The sequence below is a fragment of the Triturus cristatus genome, chromosome 8, assembly GCF_964204655.1.
Source record: "Triturus cristatus chromosome 8, aTriCri1.1, whole genome shotgun sequence".
NCBI classification, from domain to species: domain Eukaryota; kingdom Metazoa; phylum Chordata; class Amphibia; order Caudata; family Salamandridae; genus Triturus; species Triturus cristatus.
This window is the reverse complement of record NC_140591.1, coordinates 27,462,261-27,481,900: the sequence shown is the minus strand read 5'-3', so window position 1 is coordinate 27,481,900 and position 19,640 is coordinate 27,462,261. Positions and strand designations below refer to the sequence as shown.

Genomic DNA, 19,640 nt, shown 5'->3' with positions numbered 1-19,640 from the left:
GACTTGTTACTCACAGATCACATGACGAAAAAAGCCATCTCGTTAACATATAGGAAAATAATAAACAACCAGCCAGATCCCACAGCTGCCCTTAAAACAAAATGGGAGGCGGATGTGGGAGAATTGGATGAAGCGGACTGGAGGGAAGCGATAGCCTCCCCTACAGAGGTGGCGATTCCGTCAAGGCTAAAACTACTGCAACTGAAGGTATTACATCGCACCCACTATATAAGACCATTACTGCATAGACTGGGCAGGGCGGATACTCCACTATGCCTGCAGCAGTGCGGTGCGTTTGGCACGTTCTGGCACACAATATGGGAATGCACAGAACTTACGACATACTGGGAAGCGATCATGAATAATTATTCATTCAATATACATTAAAAATTACTACCTTTCACTAGGCCTGGGCGGTGAACTTTGCTCCGTTCGCTGAGTTTTCTGCACTCCGCGGAGCTCACGGAGTGCAGAAAACTCTGCTTCACGATGTGCAGCGGAGTTTTTTCCCCGCTTGGATCGCAAACAGTAAGTTTGCGATCGCAAACGGTAAGTTTGCGAGGCTGAGCTTCTGCTCGGGTAGAATTTATACATGAGCTGCAGGAATACAAGCACAAACTGCAGTTCACTGTACTCCGCGACTCGCAGAGGTTTTTTGTAACTTTGTGAAGTTTCGCGTAGCAAAACTCTGCGAGCTACACCCAGGCCTACCTTTCACCCAAGCCATTCTTATAGCTTTGGGATCCATGAATAGTCCGAATTGTCACACTTGTAGGAGAGTGATGGCTAGTAGTTTTGTTGTTACAATCACTGACAGCATGGTAGGGGCAATGTGTGGTGAAAGCTGCAGTGGCCACCTGACGAGAGCCCTGGCCCTTTTTTTTTTTTTTTAACATACTAAGCACTACTGAATTACCTTCTTAGTGAAAGGTCTTGGGCCTCAGTCCAACCGGAGCCCTTGCAACAGTTGGAAGAATTCCAGACACACAGACCAAATGGTTTCCAGTCAAGACTTTACCAGTACATTTTCCATATCTTTAAGACTAGGCTTGGGAAGAGACTTGGAGCGAGGAAATATTTAAAACATTTAACACTTTTGTCATTTTCATCCTTATGAATTGTCCTCAGTCCAGGAGCAGAGGTCGTTTCCATCGGATGCTGTGTCCATGGGTCCCTTAACGGCTGTCCAAGGCATGATAACACAAGCAGTAGAAGGGTTCCCCCAAGCCAGACACCCCTCATCTCCTGGCCAGAGAGGCGGCTTCCTTTCTTGCAAGGAACATCACACTTACCACATCCATGAAAGTACAAGTGAATTGCTCCAGGGAGGTCATGAATCAAAACAAACCCACAGCATTAGTCCGTTAGGACTACAGTGGACATTTTATCCCGCTCAGAGCACTGCAGTCTGATCCCAGCTCTGACTGCACATGGCCTCTATTAAACTCCACCCACTTATACTCTGGAACATTCTGCCCCACTCTCTGGCAGAACTGCAAGTTGAGCCAAACTGACTGCATAGTGGCTTCCAGTTAACCTTTCACCCTCTTGCAACCACACAATCATTCAAGATCTATCTGCGCAAGGTGTCCAGGGACATCCCACACAAGCACATCCAGCTCAAGCCTGCTCCTATACGTACTTCTGGAATGATCCCTCATCTTCTGTGGTAGAAAGTGGTTGAATCAAGCTCTTCTTACAGAGTAGAGCTTTAACGCATCGTCCTATGCTCTCACCACACTTGACGCTCTTCTACGCTCCCATCTACAGAGAAGCTTCTGCAGCATTCATGGACACCTTTCATCAACGGCCCAGCTGGTTCCAGGGATCTTCTAGAATATTCCCTATTAACCCCTCATCTGGCTGCAAGCTAGGCCAGTTAATTTCTGTGAGCTTCTTGAACAGTCTACCCTCTCATCTGGCAGTGGGTTAGGCCATTTGACTCTTGAGCTTCTAGAACATTCTACCCTCATCTGGCTGCAGGATAGGTCCAGGTAACATCTGTAATATGAGGTGCTTCTACCCTCTCAACTAGCAGTAAGCTAGGCCTGTTCACTTCTGTGATCTTTTACAAAAGGCTCCCCTCATCTGGCTCCAGGTTAGGTCCAGTTGACTTCTGTGATCTTTTACAAGTCTACCCTTTTATCACGCCACAGGCTGGTCCAGTTCACTTCTGTGAGCTTCTAGAACATTGTACCCTCTCATATGGCAACGGGCTAGGCCCAGTGCACTACTGTGAGCTTTTAGATCATTCAACTCTCTCCTGGCTGTCGGCTAGGCTAGTTCATTTTTTTGATGGTTTAGAAGATTCTACACTCTTGTTTGTCTGCAGGCTAAGTTAGTTCACTTCTGTGAGCTTCTAGAACATTCTAACCGTTCATATAGCTGCAGACCTGGTCCAATACATTACTGCAATGTTTTAGAACATTCTACCCCTCATGGCTGGAGGCTAGGTAAGTTCCCTTATGTGAGCTTTGTAGTATTCAACACTCACATTTTGCTGCAGGCTAGGTCACTTGACTTCTGAGATCTTTTAGACCACTCTACTCTCTCACCTGGCTGCAGGCAAGGCCAGTTAACCTCTGTGGGATTAGGAAAATTAAACTCTCAATTTGCCTACAGGCTATGCCCAGCTCCAGATAAAGAAGCCCTGTTGAAACATTTCCTTCTACATGTGAACAGACTTCATGATAAACCGATCTCCATTTCACTGAGGGGCTTTAGGAACATTAATTTTCCGCCACAAGTCAGACTGCGAGTTAAGAAACACGGCCCTTAAAAATAGGTTTCTCCTTCAGTCTCATGTGAGTCTAGCCACGGATCATGATGCTAGCTCGCTTCTAGAATACCCTTCCCCTCCCACAGATCATGCTTTTAAGGAAGCCCTGCTCACAGATTGCTTTTACTGTGGGTAGACCAGTTTCTGATACATTTCCTGATCTATCTGCTGCTGTTAAAGAAGAGAACTAGAACATTCCTCCCAATCCTCGCCAGTTGGCATGGGTGGGGGAGTGAGTGTCAGTATATTCTTTGGAGCTCTCTAGCTTGAGGCTAGATTAGGGATACTAGGACATTCATTCTCACCAGAGTATTTGCTTGCAAATATGGACTTTAGATGAGGTTAGGTACTATTCCATGTAACTTTCATTACTGTCTTAGGCAGGGATAGGTATGGTCTAGGAGTATTCCTTCCGCTGTGCTGCTGTTCCGCCAACCTGTATCAGTTTAGGGCTAAAAGACACTTGCAATTATCCTACAGGAGTTTCCTGCCAGTGAAGAATGTGTAGCCAACCCTTGAGTTCAATCGTGGCGAGTGGAGTATGCCATCAACGGCAGAAGGCAGAGTTCACTTTGAGCAACTTGAGTTTCATTGACAAACACATTACCCAAGGATGGACCATGAAACTGCAACATCTGCCCATCATAAGCTTACCACCACCCACCCCAAATGAGACAAGTCGTAAACAAAATTAGGACAGCTGTCAAACGCAAGTCATGATGCATGATTAAGTAGAGACGAAAACTTGATGCTCCAGGCATAGGACCACTGCCACAAGCAGTCCATGATGATTGATGAAGTAGAGACGAAGACGTGATGCACCAGGCATAGGACCACTGCTACAAGCAGTCCATGATGAAGTAGAAACGAAGACGTGATGCACCAGGCATAGGACCACTGCTACAAGCAGTCCATGATGAATGATGAAGTAGAGACGAAGACGTGATGCACCAGGCATAGGACCACTGCTACAAGCAGACCATGATGAATGATGAAGTAGAGACGAGGGCTGGAAGGTCTAGGAATTGGACCGCTGCCAAGTGATGGTGTTGAAGTATGATTAAGTGCAGATGATGGCTGGATGCTACGGGCTCTGCACCACTGCCACGCGCACAGGCCATGTTGTTTGATTAAGTAGACATGGCTGGATGCTCCAGGCTTTGGACCGTTTCCACGTACAGGTCACGATGAGCATATAGTACAAGCAATGGCCGGATGTGCCTCCATCAGTTCCGTATTAGAGGGAGAAAGGAGCATGGAGCAAATCCGTCGAAGAGATACATTGTTAGGATGCTTGACAGTCAGGTGTGGGTCCTTTAAAGTGCATTTCATTTTATCCAGCATCAAATGTTTGTCAATCACAGAACAGGCGCAGTCATGTGACATTCACCTCCAGCACATGGTCGTCCTTGCTGGGGATGACTAGCACTTGCATGCCTGCACTGGAGTTGCTGACCTGCCCGGGAGAGAAGGACTGTAGCCGGGGCATGGGAAGGCCCTTCTGCTCTCCACTAGTAGCAGAGTGGATGCTGCCTCGACTTTTGATGCTGCTGCTATCAGCCTGATCGTCCAAGTTCTTATCCAGAGAGAGGTTATCATTTTCAATCCAGCTGTCTGTAAAACAAAAGATTCTTTGTAAAACAGGTGTCCCTCTATCAAGGCCTCACACAAGAAACAACTCTCAATAAATGCATCTGCTGATAACCATACCACCTTCTTGGTATCCTCTTTGGGGTGTATACTAAACATTGGTATAGTGTAAAGACGCACCAAAGAGGATATTGCACTTGATTTTGCAAACCAAAAACACCACGCATTTCAATGTTGTGAAAAAGTTGCATCTTTTACAATTACATGCAAACTAGGTTCTAAAAATAATAATGCACCCATAACCTTGCAATAATAGCAATAATATCTATTCAATTAACTTTACTTCTGCCTTCAAAGCCATAAGTATATACAAGATATAAGATAAACACAGGCAGACCGCTAATAAAATTACCATAAGACACATAAAAACTGGCAATGGAATTTTTTTTAAATTTACGATAACACCAAATTATTCACATGTGCAAAGAGGGCCTGCCTGCGGGCCAACCACATAGCACCCCAGAATTTGGCTAAAGCACAAGCCTATATCTATAAAAGATGCACTTAAAAAAAAAAAGAATTCAATGCATCATCAACTTTTTTGATAATTGTAAGCACATGCAGCATCATTGCATACATACTGACCTTTATTACGGAGCCCCCCCCAACTGTCTAGCTGATTCACTCTCAGCCAATCAGAGTCAGTCTGCCTTAGCTTGCACCCAAATAGCCTCTAGGTCTATTTTTATGTAAGAACTCAAATGATCGGACTGTGCCCAGTGAGAGAGGGCTACATAAAACACTTTTTGGTTCTGGTAATAAAATATGAATAATAATATATATTATAAGGTATTGTAGCCCAATAAATAAAAGGGGGATTGATTTTGACCGTCGAGTACCCCAGTGTAAACAGGGAGTCTCTAGTTGTTGCATGCAGCGCTGTAGATTCACATGCTCTGCATACAACTGCTATTTAGTGTTGGACACAGACTGTTGCAACTTGTTTTTCTTCGAAGGAGTCTTTCGACTCAGGAGGTATAGGTGATTCCTCCGCTAGTTGTGAACATGCATGTTCACTGACTCCTTTGCTAGATTATTTTCCGTTCAGTAGCTGAGTGTAGGTATGGAGTATCTATCTATCTATCGGCAAGGTTTTTTTTTTTAATGGTTTATGGGGGTGGGGGAGGGTATTGGGTAGATAGGGTATTTTTCGTTTTTACAGTAGGTGTGGGTATTTGGGAGGCTTTAGAGTATTAAGGGTGGGTGAGGGTATTCTGTGGCTAGGGTATGTTTTGGGTAGTTGAGGGTATTTGGGCGACAAGGGTGTTTTTAGGGTGGGTAAGGGTTTTGGGGTGGCAAGGATATTTTTAGGGTTTAGGGTGGGTAAGGGTATTTGGGTGGCAAGGGTATTTTTAGGGTTTAGGGTGTTGTGCGCTGTTAAGGATGTGTTGTAAAGGCAAGCATGACAATGGTGTGTGTGGTTCCGTCATACAATGGACAGCTCTAGAAGATTTGAGAAGAAATGGTTTCTTGCCTGTAATCCTAGTTAACTCTCAAAGGAATCGCCATTGAAAATATAAACACTGAATAGTCCCGCTCACGAGCGGGGATCCCGGAGCACTTCTTTACAATATATATTCTTAAAAGTATTGATCTTTGTCTGCATCTATGAACAATAGTCGATGCAGATATTTTTGAAACCTTAATTCCCGTATGGTCATTGAGTATGCAATCGACCTGCCTACTTTTTAAAAGATGGAACGCGTTACTTACCTGTAACAGCGGTTATCCAGTATTGGTATCTTTCATAGATCCACATGCCTGAATCATTCACCGTCGTCAGGATGGGTGTCCCCGGTATATAACAAAGCAATGTCTTAGTAGACATATAGAGTAATAGGCCCCAAATAGGCTTTATCTTAGTAACATATCCACATCCTTATGTAAAAAAGGACCAAAGTTTGGCAAGTAGCCAATCAGCTAGCACCGCCCTCTAGAACCTTCCTGGAAGGAGCTCTAGTCCCTCAGATTTTCGTAAGCACAGTGCTAAGTAGTTGTATCACTGAGAGATCCAGGCGAGCCCTTCCAGGGGAGGTGGGTGGGTTGCATGTGAATCTATGAAAGATACCAATACTGGATAACCGCAGTTACAGGTAAGTAACGCGTTCCTTATCCAGTATTAGTGTATCTTTCATAGATTCACATGCCTGAATCAGAGTAGTAAGCAATAATAAGCACATTTCGAAAGGTACAGTAAATATACAGTCACTAGATAATAACATATCCATGTGAAAAATAGAAGCACTAGAAAACAATGACACAGCCAATGTATACATCACAGTGCGAAATGTGCGTAAAGAGGTAAGGATGGTGGGATGAAAAGAAGGGCTCACCTCTAATGAAACAGATGACGGAGTACCGCTTGACCCACTGCAGCATCCTTCATGATCTCTGTATCCAGGCAGTAATGCTTGGTGAATGTATGCGGCGTCTTCCATGTGGCCGCTCTACAAATGTCCACAATGGGCACTTCTGCAAACAGTGCCATGGAAGTAGACATTGCCCTTGTGGAATGGGCACGAACTGTTGATCGCAGTGGACGCCCTGCTTGCTGGTGACAGAAGGTGATGGCTGAAGAGATCCAGCGTGAGATACTTTGTTTGGTGAGCGGTAGCCCTTTTCTAGGTCTACTGTATGGTACGAAGAGTTGATTAGACTTACGAAACGTTTGCGTTCTATCAATGTAGAACTTCAGGCAGCGCTTAATGTCCAATGAATGTAGAGTTTTCTCCGCTACTGTTTGTGGATTCGAGAAGAATGAACGTAGCACGATAGGTTCGTTAAGATGGAACTGTGATGGAACTTTAGGAATGAACTTCGGGTTTTGTTCGAAGAATGACCCTATCCTGTTTGAATTGAAGGAAAGGGTCTTGGATTGAGAACGCCTGTAGTTCCCTCACTCGCCTTGCCGAGGTAAGGGCCAGAAGGAGCGCAATCTTCCAGGATACGTACTTAAGATCTGCTCTGTGTATTGGGTGTTTCATCAGTTGAGCCAGAACCGTGTTGAGATGCCAAGCCGGTGGTACAGGTTTTACTGGAGGGAATGTTCTAAACAAACCTTTAAGGAATTGCTTAATAAGCCTATGAGACCACAAAGATGGACCTGTAGAGAATCTCCTGAAGCACGATATTGCTGCCAGGTGGACTTCAATGGAGGCATGAGCAAGACCAGATTTTGCCAGATGTAGGAGGTACGGCAAGATTTGTTCCGGGGTGGAGGAGAGAGGGTGTAATTTGTTTGCTTTGCAGCAGACACAAAACCTCTTCCATTTTAATGAGTACGTTTTGTTGGTACTATCTGCTCGTGCTAGAATTTGTCTGCAATCCGGAGGAATGTCTAAGCCCTGAAACTCTCTGAACTCAGGAGCCACGCTGATAACTTGAGAGATGCCAGATCCGGATGCTGAACTTGCTGATTGTTGAGCGTTAGAAGAGATGGAAACGGCTTCAACTTGATTGGCGGTTCCAGGGAGAGGAGTTGAAGTTCCGTGAACCAGTGTTGGCATGGCCAAGCTGGAGCTATCAATATGAGTGTGCAGGGCTCCGCTTTCAACTTCTGAATCACTCTGGGAATGAGGGGGAAAGGCGGAAAGGCGTACGCAAAGACGTTGCACCATGCGATCGAAAAGGCATTCCCCAGAGACCCTTGTTGGGGATGCCAGCTTGCAAAGTGTTGGCATTTGGCATTTTGCTGGGTGGCGAAGAGGTCCAGAAGAGGGGTGCCCCATCGAGCAAATATGTTGCTGAGGACTATTTGATCCAGCTCCCACTCGTGGCATGCTACCTGTCTTCTGCTCAGAGAATCTGCCAACACGTTGTGGGCGCCTGGAACATACTCTGCTCGGAGAGAGATGTTGTGACTGAGCAGCCAGTTCCAAACTTTTTGCGACTCGTGAGAGAGTGTTAGCGAACGAGTTCCCCCCTGTTTGATCAAATAGTGCATTGTCGTGGTATTGTCTGTTCTGACAAGCACTAGGGAGTTTTTTATTCGTGGAAGGAAAGCCATCAGAGCTAGATAGACTGAGCGCAGCTCTAGAAGTTTATGTGAAGTGCCTTCTCGGAAGGGGACCACTTTCCGCTTATCTGTAGTTCTTGAAGGGAAGCCCCCCAGCCCTCTAAGGAGGCGTCTGTGGTGATGATATGCGGAGCAGCAGGAAGCAAGAAAGGCAAGCCTTGAGAAAGGTTCTGGGGGCAAATCCACCACCGTAGAGCCTTTTTGATCGCAGGGGTCACCTGGATGACGTCGAAGGACTCCGTACACTGGACCCATTGATCCAACAGCGCTTCTTGAAGGGGTCGCATATGAAGACGACAATGCGGAACTAATAGGATGCAAGAGGACATCATCCCGAGTAGGGATTTGAAGAGACGCACCGACAGCGTCTTCTTGGACATTATCCGGAGCGCCAACGACTGAAGTTTGCCTTTGCATTCTTGAGATGAAAATGCCTTCCTTTGTATGGTGTCGAGTGTAGCGCCCAGAAAATTCATGCGCTGAGACGGCAGAAGGACAGACTTGTCCCGGTTGAGAGTCAGCCCCAGAGCATTGAAAAGCTTCAGACAGGCGCTGGAAGAGCTGGACACGCCTTCTAGAGATGGAGACTTGACGAGCCAGTCGTCTAGATATGGGAAGACTTGATGGTGATGCTGGCGTAGATATGCAGCCATTGGAGCTAGACATTTGGTAAAAATGCGTGGCGCCGATTTGAGTCCAAACGGCAGAACTCGAAACTGGTAATGCCTGCCCGCCACCATGAAACGTAGGAACTTTTTGTGGTTGCGGTGTATTGGTATATGAAAGTAGGCGTCTTGCAGGTCTAACGACACCATGTAGTCGTCCGCATTGAGAAGATTTAGTACCTCCTGAATGGTGACCATACGGAACGACAGTTTTTTCAAAAACTTGTTCAGATTCCTCAAGTCCAATATCGGTCTCCATTTTTTCTCCTTCTTTCGGATGATGAAGAAACGGGAGTAAAACCCCTTTCCCCATTGACTTGGGGAAACTCTCTCTATAGCTCCCTTTTGGAGCATAAGCTTCACTTCCAAAAGTAAAGGACGTAGGTTTTTGTGAAGCATTGGGCGGGGAGGGGTTTGAGGAGGGATCCGGATGAATTCTAGAGAATGGCCAAATTGGACTAATTGTAGAACCCAACGATACGTAGTTATGTTTTGCCAATTTGTAAGAAAGTGGGACATTTTTCCTCCAATCTTGGAGTGTAGAGAGGAGTTTGAGACCGGCTGTAGTTGAAAGTCATTGCCGTCGAGCAGCGTCCTTTTGTCTTCCTCCTTTGCCACGAAAGGAAGATCTAGTGTATGAAGATTGTTGTTGCTATTGGTATTGCGAACGGTATTGCTGGGAGGAAGGGAAGGAAGACCGTTGCTGAAAATCTCTAGTCGATGGTTGACCTCTCCCTCTTGAACCTCGAAAGGAAGGGTTCTGGAATTGTAAGGTACCCAAAGCTCTGGCGGTATCTGTATCTTTCTTAATACCCAGTAATGCCTCATCAATATGCGTGCCGAAGAGAAGTTGGCCATCATCTGGCATGTCCAGTACTTTGGTTTGGACTTCCGGTCTGAAGGAGGTTGCCTTTAGCCAACCTTGGCATCGTAGGACAGCTGCGCCCGCAAGTTGGCTGAATCCGGTTGAAGCAATATCCATTGCGCAGTCTATAATTTCAGAGGCAGATCTTTCCCCCTCTAGCAAGATCTTCTTTGCCTCTTCTTTTGACTCCTCAGGTAAGTCTGCCAAGTATGGTGCAATGTCCTCCCACATCTGTCGATTGTAACGTCCCAACAGTGCTAGGGCGTTGGAAGCACGCACTGTCAAAGTGAGGAAAACCGTTTGCCGATGTTTTCTAGCCACCTACCTCCTTGTCTGGTGGAGCCGTCAACAAAGCAGATGGGTTTTTTGACCTCCTCTGTGCGGCCTGGGTAATGACAGAGTCCGGCTTTGGATGGCCTGTAATGTTACCCGTCATGCCTCCTGTCTTTGTTCACTCATCCCGCACTCTACACTACATCTCCCATAAAGCCCTGTGTCTGGGGGTGGAGTTGTGCACCTTCCCATGCTGCCTTGCGCTGCCTGTTTAAACTAAGCGTTTTCCCTCGGTCCGGCGCTTGGCTTCTTTCAGCTGTGCTGGACCACGCCCTGTGAGGATTTTCCTGTTGCCGGTTACTTGCTTTGCTGACCCTCGAAGATAACGTCTGTTATCATTCGCCTGCTCCTATTTTGGATTCTGCTGGAACGGAACCTTTCCTTTCACTCACCTGGAATCGAAAATCTATCACGGCATTCCGCCGCCCTCCTCCCGGATAACCACCTCACTACTTCGCCGCCTGGAGACACAAACCCTCTGAGCGCTCCGGTTACCTCTCCTGGAGAAGCCGACTGGAGTCCTTGAGTCATCGCCAGGTCAGCGAGTCGACGAGGTTTTTTCTTCCACGGCTCCTTCGCAATCATGTTGGTTTGATTGCTTGTCAAGAACCTTCTCCCTGGTAGGAAGAATTCCGTATCGTTTTTGGTGCTGTTTGAACTTCGTTTATTATATGTACTTTGACTTTGGCTGGAACTTTGGCTGGAACATTTGAATATAGCGCCTTGCTATTTCCGAGTAGCGCCCAGACTTCTTTTTGTTTCTCCTGAGGAAAGGAGATTATTGCCATTTGTATCGGAGCCTTTGAGTGACTGCCAACTCAGGGTTTGAGGAGCGCTGTCCTATTTAACTTTGCACTGTGATTCCGAGTCCATGTGCTTGTCACAGTAATACTTATTCCTGGCTTGTTCTATTGCGCGCTCTGTAAGTATGTGAATGTGCACAACTGTTCTGGGTATAGCACTTATTGCCTTCTAGCCTCAGTACTAATTTATATCACACTTTTTGTCTCTCCAGTTTGTTATTTTAAGTACTACAGCATTACCTCTCCAGCCCACTGCTGTCGTCCTGATTCCGTGGTCCTTTGGTCATCTCCTCCCTCCCTAGAGGTACCTTTCTCTGGTCGTGGCTTTTGCTGAATATCGATCAGTAGATCTACCTTACGGGAGAGTTGAGAGTTAATCCTCGCTCCTGTGGCCCTGGTTCTTCTTCGGATCACATTCCAGTCCCGTAAGACAAGCCGGGGCAGTGTCTGGCGCCTTATATTTATTATCCAGCCGCGGTAAATCTGGAGGGACCGAGGAAGGATTCTGCATAATCTTTATGCCTTGTTCCCAAATGTAGTCTATCATAGGGATTGCACGGACAGGCTTTTTAAAAGGTTCCTTGAAATCATAGAGGAAACAATCCTGTTGTTGCGAGGGCATAGGTATCTTAAAGCGCTGGGCCGCTCTCTCTATGATATTATGAAAGCTGCCAATGTCCTCCGGCGACGAGTCGGCTGTGGTAGTGGCAGGAGAAACTGGGCAGGGAAGAATGTAGTCATCCCATTCATCCTGATGAGATTGGACATCCTGAAGCTCTCCTTCAGGCTCCTCTTCATCGTCTTCATCTGTGGTGAGACAGGCTCCGTCTGCAAAATCAATGGAGGCGGTCGTGGTCTTGGTGTTGGAGGCCCAACTGGCATCGGGGAAGGAGCCGGCGTCAGAAACCGTTGCTTATAATCAGTTATCAGGAATTGGAGATCCGTGACTAGAGACGCAGGCAGACAAACCATGGAAGGTGGAGGCTGCACATATTCCTGAGGTGAAACCTCCTGGTATTCCTGTTCAATGTCCTCATAGTCCGAGATATCCTGATATTTCACGTGCAGTTGTGATGGACTTGTCGCAGCAGGGAACAAACTGCCGTCATCCGAGTCTTCCTCCTCAAAAAGTTGAGCCGGAGGTAAGGTTGGGACCCTACTAGGTGAAGTGAGGGCCGGAGTCAGTGCACGTTTAGTTATTTTGACGTGCACATAAGCACTTTGCACATCAGAGTCTATATCCGTCGGCGGGCCCGTCGACGGTAGAGTCATAGACGGTGTAGTATGGACAGGCATCACTGACATTTGAGACGTCGTCGACGAGGTCATCGTCGACGACGATGATGATGATGTTCGCTTCGACGACGGTGTTGACGACGAAGGCTTCGTCGACAGTGTCCTCGTCGACTATGATGTCGATGTCGACGAGGGAGCTTTCGTCGATGGTGTCGTCGTCGATGCTGTCAGGCGCTGATCGGAAGCGCCTACCGAGGTTGCAGCCGGACACGGACTACATCACCCAGAACTCCCGGCTGCCAGAAGGCGTGGCCAAGGCTGGTAAATACGCGGGACAAGCACCAATCGGTGCGCGTAATACTGGCTATTGGATTTGAACTGTGGAAGACGCCACTTGTCGAACGACAAGCCGCTGGTGCAAGCGTCAATGAGACTGCTGTGAGCACTTAACTCGTCGTCGCAGAAAGCCCGCCGTGAAGCTCATGGCTGATGGAATACTTCGGTTCCGTATCTATGGAACTCCACCGCCGGACGCTGACGTAAGCGTCGGCGCGTACTACGTGCCTAAGACTTTCGGGAGAAGAGAAGCACCCTTCGCCTAACGGACTACGAGGCAGTGTCGTTGGGACTCTCTGAAAAGATCAGCAGCCCTCGCAACATTCAGGTATCGCAGGAACAGGGGAGGGGCTGCGCTGTGCGGGACTATTTCACTTTGCAAGACGTTTCTAAAGCGTCGAGTGGTTCGGGGCTTGCTTGACTTTTGATTACAACAAACACTCTCTTATATCGAAGGATTGGAAACGATAAAACCCAACTTGTTCACAACGTTAGGGTAGGAACAGTGGGGTCATAAGCAACGCCCATCTTGACTCCCTTGATTGATCACAGAGAATCGCACATAGGTGCCAGTGAGCCCTGAGGAAGAGAAGGGGGAGGTGTGAGTGCGAAAGAACTAAACCGTCCTGTCTGTGTTGGATGGGGTGTGTCCCCTTTTTAGGGTAACGCTATCTTTTGAGGCATTGCTGCATGTGTAGCGGCATGAATGAAGAGACACATTTGTTATGCATGATTAGTGAGACCTAAACGAGAGTAGGTTGGCTTGTTGTCTTTTCTATATGTTCTTTTTCTTTCTATTTCAGGACTCCCAACCCCCGCTGTTGCCAACTTTAATTCCTTTCCCTCGCCTGATTGCCCTTGCACTCTGTGTTTATGTAATCCAGAGTCAGGGACATCTGGAGGTGGAACCCTTGTGCTTCACTCGAGTCTACAGGAGACGCTGAGGGTCGTGACAGATTCTGTCGTCGGCGATCGCCGCGTCGACGGCGGCTTAACTGACGACGATGACTTTTTAATTGTTAGCGTCGACGAGATAGATTTACCAGCCGTCGACGATGGAGTGGTCGTCGTCGATGTACTCAAAGACTGGGATGCGACAGACGTAGAGATTGTCGCCGTCGATGAGGTAACATGGACTGCCGTCGATGGAGATCTCCTCGTCAATGAGGCCACCGTCGATGAGGTAGTCGTCGACGGGGTGGAAACTGGCTCCTTAAAGGCATGTTGCACATCCTGAGGAGAAGCAATCCCTGGCAGAGGCATGGCCAGGACCTCTGAAGACTTTTTGTGTGTCTTCTTTGGAGGTGGCTGCGACGAAGGGCCCGGAGATGACACCCTTGGTCTCTTTTGTGAGGAGCGAGAGGAGATAGAAGAACCTTCACTTTACTCAGAGGACACAACATTGTCCTTAAGTCTTTGTAGCCAAATTAAAAGGCGCCCTTCGCGGTCTTTAAGGGTTTTAGATGAAAAGGTACGACATACCTTACAGTCCTTTGAAGTGTGGCTAGGATAAAGACAATAATGACAGTCTTTATGTTGGTCGTCCGCGTGAAGCCTCTTTTTCCCACAGGAAGCACAGGACCTGAACAGTCCCTTCTTCGGGGTATCGGCCATGACAAAACCAAGTAAGTTTGAGCAAGAAACACTGGAAATCCAGAAGAAATGAGCAGAGCTCAGTGGAGACTCCCTTAGCACGACGTGCGGTAGAAAATCTGAGGGACTAGAGCTCCTTCCAGGAAGGTTCTAGAGGGTGGTGCTAGCTGATTGGCTACTTGCCAAACTTTGGTCCTTTTTTACATAAGGACGTGGATATGTTACTAAGATAAGGCCTATTTGGGGCCTATTACTCTATATGTCTACTAAGACATTGCTTTGTTATATACCGGGGACTCTCATCCCGACGACGGGGAATGATTCAGGCATGTGAATCTATGAAAGATACCCTAATACTGGATAAAGCAAAACTTCCCAAAAAATACAAGCTACAAGTCTCCGCATACTCTTTAACATTGCATGGAGTTTCAGAAGGCCTGGCGAATTCCGAATTGCCATTACTGCACATTGTTAAAAGACTGCTGCTCTTTAGGCCCTGATGCTGTCTAAAACCACTCTGGAAGGCTAGATTAATATGGAATTCATCAGACTGAGAGAAAGACGCCTGACAAAGGATGAGATATCTTTAAGCTTATGGGGTAAAGCTGGAGGCTTAATGTTTAGTTTTAAACCGATATTTAGCCTACTCACCGTAGCGTATGTGGAAATGAGTCAAGGGACGCATGTGGTGGTGCATCTTTTAGTTTAAAGTAAATTAAAGTGTTTGGGCAATTGATATCGGGCATTGTGCATTGTGCATAAATACTGAATCTCACTTGATAGTTGAAATGCTGGACAAAATCCATCAAACAACTGGTTGCAAGGTTACCAAGGGGGAATGGTAATATATCTCAAAAATATGTTATGAATCTTTGCATGCTTCAAATTTTAGAAGGATGACCATTCTATCCAGGTGGTTGGCATACTATACCCCTCAAAGGCTGCATTAGATGGTAGATATAACGCCGACCAATGTTTTCACTGCCATTTGAACAGGGCATGGGATTGGTCCCATAACTTTTTCGCATGACCAGCTCTTCACGATTTTTGGGAGAAAGTATTTCAGAAGCTTACAAATTTTGCCTAAGTCCCGATAATACCAGAGATCAAGCTTGCCTTATATCGCTTTTCTCATGCTATCAGAAATGTTAATAAACATGTGCAGTATTTGGTGTTTATTGGCATTTGCAGTGGCCTGCAGTTTAATATTGCAAAAATGGAGAACGAGAGAGATTCAGTCGTTAGGGCAGGCCAAAATGTTGAGGACCAAAGCATTTGAAGAAGGGGTGCCTCAAGAGGATGGGGTGCCTCAAGAGGTTTTCAGTGGTTTGGGCAAAATTTGAGGTGCATAACCACAATTCCTGTTAAAGAAGAAGTCGGATAAGGTGCGAAGCGGAGTAAATGCTTGCACTTCTTATAGATGGTAGAAGAATGTCAGAGTAGTTATAGCACACTGTGCGCCAGACGTTTTCTATAGCCCGCCCAGTAATCTAGGGTTTAGGCAGGTACAACATGACTGTTTTTTCATTGAGCTCCTTGCACTTTACTGAATCTCGTTAGGTACTAGGGGTTTCATCGTAATTGTATGATCCATTTAGATTCAAGTGAGAATGTGAAAATACTTTTCCTATTCGCACTTTAGATTGATTCAAAGAATTTAGATGCTATATGTTACTATATATATATAAATATGTAGATTTCTTTTTGTCTGAACCAGTCACCAAACTTACCTCCTACATCAAGGATACCAAGGATTTTTTGAAACGAGTACAAAATGTACACTGGGAAAATGACTTTGTAATGATGACCCTCGACATATCTAGTCTATACACAAGCATTAATCATGACCAAGGAATCCAGGCGGTTCAACACTTCCTGAATGATCGGCCAATCAATTTGGCAGAACACAATATAATGATAATTGAGTTCGTGAGATTCTGCTTGCGTAATAACATTTTTCTGTTTCAGGATGTCTTGTTTAAACAGATACGCGGTACCGCGATGGGGACCTGCTTCGCCCCCAGCTACGCGAACTTGTTCGTGGGCTGGTGGGAGGAGCAGGTGGCCTGGGCGGAGACCAATGCATGTTGGACTCAAAGAGTCATTTGTTGGACAAGATACATTGATGATTTGTTCATTGTTTTTAATGGAACTGAACGTATGGCAAATGATTTTGTTGAGATACTTTGTGGTAAATAAAATTCCTTTACCGGGACTTAATTTGATACAGAAACATAATAAAATAGCTCAGTAAAATGAGAGGCAGAATCCGTGGTATTAGAGGTTCGGAATGGGCTTTATTCCAATGATCGATTATAATCGGTTGCTCCAAGTTCCATCACCACGGAGGTTCAGGAAGTGAAGTACATACATTATTGACATGAAATGACTTTTATAGATCATACATTACAATGAAGCGAATGCAATAGGCGTAACAATTGATAAGGAAAATGACGATTTATCTGCGTAACCAAAAAATGGGTGTAATAAGGAGTAAAAAGGAACATAATTGGTTATGATGTCACATATAGGTGGATCCATAAGATAATACTTGGCATAGATGCGCGCGCAGCAACATGACGTGTAATTGACGTGTAACTAGGGGGTGAAGGGGACTTGACATTTAGCTCTACATGTGGAGACAAGAAGTCTGGGGGGTCAAGTCAACCTAATCCCAAATCATATCTAACATCCTATGTTTAAAGAACTATGTTATCCACGAAAGAAGGACTCTCGGACAGAATCTATTCTATACTGACTGTGCGTGCGTGTACAAGCGTCTAAGTGTCTACACTAAATGCGAGGGGATAGGAATATTCCATGGTAACAGGGCTATGAATTACTTGCATGAGGACAGAGAAGCCGGGCCTTTTGCTTGGTAACTGGAAGAATGTTTACTTAAACTACTAGGCAGGAATGCATCGGCTGAGGGGGAAGCAGATAATTCGAAGGTGAAATACAGTTCTTGGCAGAGAATAGGCTGATGTCAGGCTTCGTGAGCCGCGCAGAGAATGAGACAAAGTTCATGGTCACAGATGCAGGCTCAGACTGGAGCTTTCAGAGGCAGAAGGCAAGAAGAGTTTGATGACAGAATCAGGGCCTACTTGCCTGGACTGTAAAATGGCATAAGTGAACCATATAAAGCCGGTGGCCTTTCATACTTAGGAATGGAATATCTGGCCTATTCATGGCGGATCTGACAGAGGACATGTTGACGGTGGACGCACATGTATTTGCGTCTTCATAACTGGAACTGGAGGGAACATACATGTACTTGTGACATGCACATAGAACCGTTGGGGTCCAAGATAGGGGACATAACTGACCAGAAAAATCCATATTTCCACATTCCCTCCTTGTCCCCTACTTGCCCGTTAAGAGATATCAATCTTCATCAATCCATTGATCTGTTCATATAACATCATTTGTTCTTCTTTCTTCTTCCGTGACGAATGAAATCTTGGTGCTGGAATACACGATGTGGCACACAGACCACAAATCGCTGGTCCACATTGTAGACATAGACAGCAACTGAATAGTATGAGAAGGCCAATACCTAGGAAGGATAGAACTCTCCATCCCCAGGCTGATATCACACTCCAAAACCAACTGGACCAAGTCCAAGTGCCTGGGTTCTGGTGTATCTGGTTTACAATCTTATGAAGGCGAGTTATGGCTTTATATACTGATGGCGAATTTTCTGGTATGAATACGCAGCAGCTTGATCCGATGACCCTACAAGCTCCGCCCCTATCAGCCAGGATGACGTCAAGGACAAGACGATTTTGAAGCACAACAATCCGCATAGCAGACTGCTCTTCTGTTAAATTGCCTAGGGCGGAAATAGTTTCATTCACTACTGCTTCAAGGGTTCTAGTTAATCTACGTATCAGTTTACTATTAGTAACAGTACCTATATAAGGAAAGATGCCTTTATTGAAATCTACATACTTGTCCCATGCCGTCTCAGTATAATCGACAATTGGGAGATCTCTCCGCTCTCTGTTGTGTACTAAATGAATATTTCTGTAATAATCAGGAGGAGCTAGGAAAACAGGTGGCAAAAGGAATGCAATGTAGCAGGTACCATCCCAATCTAGAGGTAGACGCATATATGCGGTCTGACCACATATAAAGTAGGAGTGGCGAGAAGCTCTAAATGAAGATTTGCCTTGATCACTGAATTCTACTATAGTAGTGCATTTACTATGGCCCATATGTATGGAACCAACTTTTCTTACACACAATTCACCTTTCGCTGGGAATACTGACATGGTTGGTAAAACTAGTTCAACTTCGGATACGACATTTAGAATCATGAGATTAGGTGTAAAATTACCTAATCCATATACTTCATTTTCTAGATCAGTTCCTGTTCTTTTGGGGCGACCCTCCTTGTCAGGGTAGCAGACCTTGAGTAAAACTAGGTTCAGGTTTCCCCATACCCAATAATCTTGGTAAACTGCTGTGTCTGAGTCTATGGAATTGATTAAACTAAACCATGCTCCACAGGAGCCATTATGTGTAAATGGGTGTGGAAAGAATGGCAGGACTCCTTCATAATTCTGATAGGGAGGGAGCCGACCACACACCCAACAATTGGTGGCATTACTAGTCTGATGGGAATGATGTAACATACTAATGAAAGTGTTATTGCGCAGCGCAAGTCTATAAGACAATTCATGCGGCGGTAGGTCACTAAAAGAATGTTCTGCGGTAACATTGTAAACGTTTCTGGCAATAGGGTAATATATGTGCAACAATATACTTGCAGTAATTATTAAAAGACTTAAGGAAAACAAGATTATTAATGTCACTATGCAATGGCTACGCAGTGATTTACAATACGCCTGTCGTTTCAACATTTTCCGCGACTGTCCATGATTCAGGTCTAGAGGATACATGTCAGAGACAAATTCAACCGCTTCACCTTGGAGAGGACTTAAACAATCAAATTGTCTGACGTTCTAGGCCTCAATTTTACTTTATAGAGTTCGGTTTTAGTCTTTTCAACCAAAGGAAGTTTTGAATCAGTCTGTGAGGGAGTGCAGGGCACAATGTCTATATCCGAGGATAGTCCATGAAATTTCTTGATATGACTTGAATGAATCCAGCCCTTGCGGCCCTCGATCTTCACGGCTGTCCTTGTAGTGAGCAGAACCAACTTGGGTGTCTTCCACCTGGGCTCCAGCTGAGTCTTTCGGTCGAAATTTCTCACAAATACGAGATCACCCGGAACTACGTCATGGGGTTTCACCTCAGTGTTGTCGGGAAAGGCTGCAGCTACCTGTGAACGACAAGATTGTAGTGCAGACATCAAGGAAGCCAAGTAATCTGTCAGCATATTACAGTCAACATCAGTTAT

General features: G+C 45.7%; 1 protein-coding gene across 3 annotated transcripts in view; it reads right to left on the bottom strand.

Annotated features, from left to right (window-relative positions):
• Positions 1-996: 996 nt before the first annotated feature.
• Positions 997-19,640, bottom strand: part of TRAPPC10 (trafficking protein particle complex subunit 10) — a 584,087-nt gene continuing 565,443 nt past the window's right edge. For all 3 annotated transcript variants that reach the window (XM_085620787.1, XM_085620788.1, XM_085620789.1), the window contains one exon: positions 997-4,393. In XM_085620787.1, coding sequence (XP_085476913.1) covers positions 4,155-4,393 — 239 coding nt within the window. In that variant the 3' untranslated portion in view covers positions 997-4,154. The remainder of the gene's footprint in view (positions 4,394-19,640) is intronic.